Source organism: Ictidomys tridecemlineatus, chromosome 4 (assembly GCF_052094955.1).
Source record: "Ictidomys tridecemlineatus isolate mIctTri1 chromosome 4, mIctTri1.hap1, whole genome shotgun sequence".
Lineage (NCBI taxonomy): Eukaryota > Metazoa > Chordata > Mammalia > Rodentia > Sciuridae > Ictidomys > Ictidomys tridecemlineatus.
Window position 1 is genome coordinate 55,360,513 of NC_135480.1, and position 6,000 is coordinate 55,366,512.

The 6,000-nt window shown below is 37.4% G+C and overlaps 1 protein-coding gene across 1 annotated transcript in view; it reads right to left on the reverse strand.

Moving 5' to 3' along the window:
• Window positions 1-5,162, reverse strand: part of Nlrp14 (NLR family pyrin domain containing 14) — a 30,315-nt gene extending 25,153 nt beyond the window's left edge. Inside the window, exons 1-3 of the mRNA XM_040284833.2 lie at window positions 4,856-5,162; window positions 3,982-4,050; window positions 118-1,711 (exon numbers count right to left, since the gene is read on the reverse strand). Of these exons, the coding sequence (XP_040140767.1) occupies window positions 118-1,711; window positions 3,982-4,050; window positions 4,856-5,156 (1,964 nt within the window). The 5' untranslated portion in view covers window positions 5,157-5,162. The remainder of the gene's footprint in view (window positions 1-117; window positions 1,712-3,981; window positions 4,051-4,855) is intronic.
• Window positions 5,163-6,000: the final 838 nt, after the last annotated feature.

Sequence of the window (6,000 nt, forward strand, 5' to 3'; positions counted from 1 at the left end):
TGCCTGGCCTCCTTGCCATAGAGTTGAACAGCTCTCCAAGGTTATCCCAGCTCTGGGACCTTGGTTCAACTCCTCCAACAAAATCTACTTTCTTTATTTCCCCCACAGGGCACTTACCAAGTGTCGGCTCCAGGGCCTGAGTTTAACGGCTTTTCAAATATCATAGTCACAGACAGTTTAATGGTCTCCAAACATTGGCAGTACTGAAGGCAGAATGAAGACACAAGCAAATGGGCTTCTTTGCAAATCTCAATTTTAACCTTTGGAAAATAGCTCATTGCCTGGATTACAAATGCTTCATCTTGAGTCTCATAGAGACAGAAAAACAAGTCCAGAAGTTCCAGCTGTGATGAAGAAGTGTCACTTTTTCCAAATACTTCCATCCACTGAAGTAACTCTGATTTTAACTCCAGGGATATTTTACAATTAAAAGTGTCCTCCAATTGTTTCACTCTATCTTCATTCAAAAGGCCAAACAGAAACCATTTCATTTGCCTCAAATGGGGGTTTTGACAACTTTCACTTTCAAGTAATAGCTTCAAGTCCTCCAAAGACTGGAAGAAATGGTCTCTGTGTTCCCAACTGACTTCCAACATATAGAACATAGCTGCAAAAAACTCCTGAAAATGTAGGTGAGTGAACACAAAGCAATTATCATACTCTGTGTCCTTTTGAAGAATATTCACGTCCAGAAAAATTGAGAGGTCAGATCTGGTTAACCCATGTTTCCTGAGATTATCTTTGTAGAGCACATGTGTCATGGTCCATACTCCTCTGACAGCCAAGTGGCACAGGCTCCTTAGCTGAGCTTCATTGGGCAGTTTAGAAGAGTGTCCATTTACTGGTGCAAACAGGCTGGAGATACAGCACATAAACAGAGCTGTGGTTGTTTGGCAGATCACCGTGACATCGCTGCCCCTCACCATTTGCTGCTTCAGACAAGTACAGATGATCCAGCACAGTAGGGGAACTTGGCACATGTCAAAAATCATCTCATTGTCTCTTAATGAATTGAATGCTTTCATGGCCCATGTCTCATCTTCAAAAAACTGGTAAATATACTCCCTTCTTGAATCCTCAGACATTCCTAGTAGCACTGCATAACAGTGGTCCTTCAACAAGGACGTCAGTTTCTTAGAAGCTGTGAATCTTGATGTCACCAACAAGAATGATTCAGGGAGCATCACTTTCCTCAGCAAACTACTCATGAGGAAGGACACAGGGTGTACTTGGGTCCAGTCTTTACAAAGTGCAAACTCAGGTTCCTCAAAGGCAAAGTTCAGTTCGTCAAAACTATCAACAATAAAAAGAAGACTACTTGGCTGGGACAGGATACATTCAATGGGGATTTCATTGCTAGGCCAGTCCTCTGATATCAATTGAGCAAAGCTTCTCTCTTTCAGCTGGCTAATTTCTCGCCCATTGAGATAAAAAACATACGCAAACTTCTGTTGATAGAGATTGCCCTCTGCCCATTCTAACATCGCCCTTCTCATCAATGTTGTTTTCCCCACTCCAGCAACTCCCCAGAGCACCACTGTCTGTGGCAGATCACCAGTTTTGACATCCACATCAAACAAATGCTCCAATAGGTTTCGCTCTTCCTGAATAATTCCATGATGGAAATCTGTAGGTTCTCCGGGCAAGGAGTTCCTAACCAATATGTCAAAAAATTTTTCCTTTATTTGAATTTTGTATTCTGTTCCACCACCTAGGACATAATGGAGCAGGAAAAACAAACAAAAAAAAGATCAAAACAAATTTGATCACACATGATCAAAACAAATTTCATTAGTTGCAATGTTAAGAATACCAGAGTTACAAAAGTAATATAGGCTGGAATCAAAGATGGCTTAGATTTTAAATGGAGAAATCAAAACAAATATTTCTGTAGGCTTAAAGCCTGCATTAGAAGCTGTTGAATTGTTATGGAAAATAAAAATTAGATTTACTCTAGAATATGTTCTCTTCTTTATACCTTTCTCAATAGAGAAAAAGAATGATATGTGGTGAACAGAATCATCATCCAGATAAAAAGAGAGACAATAACAGCAACTAGGGAGGACAACAAGACAAACCTGAATCTATACATCAAAATAATCCAAAGTAGATTCATTTCTATTAATGAACACTGAAGCAAAGCCTAAATATTTTGAAGAATTCCCAGTGTCCAAACATAATCTCATCTTGATCTAGAATCTTGATTTCTGCCTAGATCTCCATTCAAATGATACTGTCTTGGAAAGACCTTCTTTGAATCTTAGTCCTAGAATAGTTCTCCCTTTCATATATTCTCAAAATTTGATGTATTTTCCATTCACAATACATATCACAAGCTTTAATTATTTACTTTCAAAGAAATGATGCACTTGGGTAGAGACTATCTCTAGTTCATCATCACATGCCCAGAGATGAATATCTCCTTGTACACAAGTGTCAGAAAAGAATGCAATCATAATTGAATACTGTTCAACTTCTGAATAAAGTACAGATATATGCAAATATGCAAAATATCAATTATTTAGTTAAAAAGAAATCAAGTTTCAGGGAAATCTGTTTAATACCATCCTGTCCTGGAAAAAGTAGACAAACTTTATGTGCCTCAAAATCTACAGGATATGCATCAAAATGTTAATACTGGTTAATTCCTTTTTTTTTTTTGGAAAGATAAAATAAAGGTATCTTATTTTAGAATGTCTTAATGGATAATACTTTAGTATAATCACAACAATATTTTCAATTAGGTATTCTACTTATAATATATTATCTATATATGCTTATGTTTAAGTGAAAATGGCAGTAATGATAAACACAAGTTATTATATTTGTACTATGATGTGGTATATTATTTGAAACTAGACTTGGATTAGTTGTACATTTCTGATTCTAAGATATATTAATAGCAGGTTGGGATACGAAGAGGAGAAAAGGATAAACCCACTTTTTAAATGATATTTTGAATCCTTTAAAAAATAGGTTTGTTTCACTTATGGGAAGTTGAAAAGCAAAGATAGAAATAAGCAAACATATGATAGCCAAAACATTTTGGTAGGATGGAGGAGGAACTATTTACAAAAACTAAACCCTATCATGAAACTACAATAATTGAAACAGTGTGGAATTGATATACATAAAGAGGAGAATCAATAAATCATTACTGTTCTTATCTTCGATTTTGTACTTATCGTATTTTCTAAAGTTTCTATAAGAAGTACTGTTAACTTTTATCACAAATTGCTGAAAAATAATATAGACATAATTAGCTGTATTTAAACAAACATCTCAACAAACCCACTAGGTTTGAAATAATAAAAATTATCATTAGTGTTTTTCATATTACAGGTGTGGGAAGTTATAGTCAAGGTCATTTAATAAGCAAACTGTATTCACTGGTGCTTGAAATTAAGTATATTCTCAATTATTTATTTAATGAAATAATGTGGCCATTTAGAAAACATTGTAGGTAGGTTAAAAATAAAGTTCTCTCACTTGGCTCAATTTTCTTTCTACTTTCTTTCCATTTATAGAAGCTAGAACTCAACTAAGTAATTCAAAACAGAGCAAGGGAAGTAGAAATGGTGATGAACCAGGACGGAGAAGATCTGGTTCCAGAAATTATAATTAACATGAACTAGTTGGTCACCTGGAACTTAATTACAGCACTACGCTGAAATAAGGTAATAGATGTGATAAGCTGTACGTCCTCTGCCAACTCAAGAAATTTTTAGTCCACCTTGTTCTTCACACTGTCAACTTTTAACTGGACATTTCCAAATACTGCTCTCCTGAGGCCCTGCATTAATATGGCCCCGATTCCGACTTTGGACCAGACAGCCAATGTTGTCAACTCTTTCTGAATGATATTCAGGAACAGGTTGGGTATTAGAAGATATTAACAAAAGTTGAACAATGTTCCTCTGGAAGATAAGCCCCCATGATACTTCAAAAGCTCAAATGCTGACAAAAAGCCTATCTACTCACCCAGCACCACCTCCTGAATTGGTGCCTCTCCAGCCTCAGCATCCTGTGGTCCCATTTTCTGGGCTGTCCCTGCAACAAGTTCCAACAGAATCATATTTTCCAAAATCAAATATTTTAGGTGATGGACAGAACAGGATCCAGCATTTCTACTCAGTGCTCCAGTTCTGAGACTATCTGGGTTAAAAGAAACTAGAGGCAACAGAGCCTCAAACCCCACCAGCTTAGCCAAGGGAGGAAATGATGCAGTGCAAACAAAACTTGCCATTCCTTCTACTCTGCAGGTCTAGCCCAAATGGTGTAGTACGAGTCTGTTTCCTTGCCTATGTTGACCTTAGAGCAAGATGAAGATGCACAAAGCATATAATGGATACACACTTGTAACTGTAAAGCCTTGTATATGAGCAATGGATTTTAAAGTCTATAATACTGAGATTGCTAAAAATACTTGCTTTGTTTTGTCTTTTAGTAATTTATAGCCCATTATATTTCAGCAAATATTTTAAAGCATATTTGAGATTTCTCAGAATTTAACCTATGACTATCATTTAGGCAAAGGCCATTAGATGGGATAATTCCCATCGGTCAATTCCTTTAGTCATTTTAATAGGTACAAAAAGTTATCCCTGTAAAAAAGCCTGGCTGACAAAAAAAAATAAAAATAAAAATAAAAAAGCCTGGCTGAGTGATATTACTCAAAATCTCCTGCTTCAGTGTTGCCCAAATGATCTAATAAGCTCCCTATGTATGAGACCACCACTAAGCCTATGTCCCTTAGAGCAGTTTAATCCCCAAGTCCCTCTAAAGAATCATTCGGAAGAGCTCTAGGAAACACTTCCTACTCCCTCCCCCCAGATTTGTCCCCACTATCACTCACAGTTGATCTCTGCTGTTGCTCTCTGACACAGATCTTTCAAGTTCATCTTGCCAAAGATTTTGAGAGTCACATCCCAGGCCTGCCCTCCTGGATAGTGTTTGTTAATCAGGTTAGCAAGTTCCTCCCGCTTAGCTTTCTTCACAGCAGTCCAGGGTATCGGACAGGGCTGGGGTTCTGTGGTCTCCTTTAGGAACAACTTGAATTTACTTAATTCCTCTTTGTTTAGTTCCTCCAAATACAATAGGATCCCAAAATCAGAAAAGAAGGAAAACGATGACGATGAATCTGCCATCTTGTCCATGGATCAGAATTCAGGCTTCAGTGGGGAAAAAGAAATTTTTAAAAACATGGAATAAATGGGACATGTGGAAAAGTATGATTTGAGAATCATAGCATTTTCTGATACATTTCCTGACAAAAAACAATCCTTAGACATAGACCATTGTATTGCATTACTTTTTCCACTCTCCCAGAATTCAGTCCCAGCCCCATTTATTTTTTGGTTGTAACTGGACACAATATCTCTTTATTTATTCTTTTTATGTGGTGCTGAGGATCAAACCTAGGGCCTCCCACATGCTAGGTGAGCACTCTACGGCTGAGCCATGATCCCAGCCCCCCAGCCCCACCATTTATGAACTGCAAAAGTTTGAAAGTAAGTTCATCCTCTATCAGCCTAGTTTATACTTCTCCAAAGAGATGATATGAGAATCAACCTCAGAGGAATGTAGTATGAATCAAAGGAGGTAGGGTTCATGTATTACCTGGCACAGAACAGGCTCCTACTAAGTATGGGTTAGTTTCCCGATTCCTTCTCTTCCCCACAGACACCTAACACATATCTCAGCCTATAAAACGTTGTTACTGCATCTTTGCCAATACATTATAACTCTTGAAACATATGCAATTGGAACATCCCACAATCTCATTTTACCATGTCATGTCTGATCACAAATTCATAGAAGCTCTAAATGTCTGGTGCTTGCTCACAAACTCCTTTCATACCCACTCCCAACATCAGTTATTGTGGGTGAAGTTCACTGTTAAAGCTCATCCCAGATAGAATTCTTTCATATCCTTGACATCAACTCTCATGACCTTATTGCACTCCAACATTTTACTCTAATGCTGTCATCGCAGGTTTC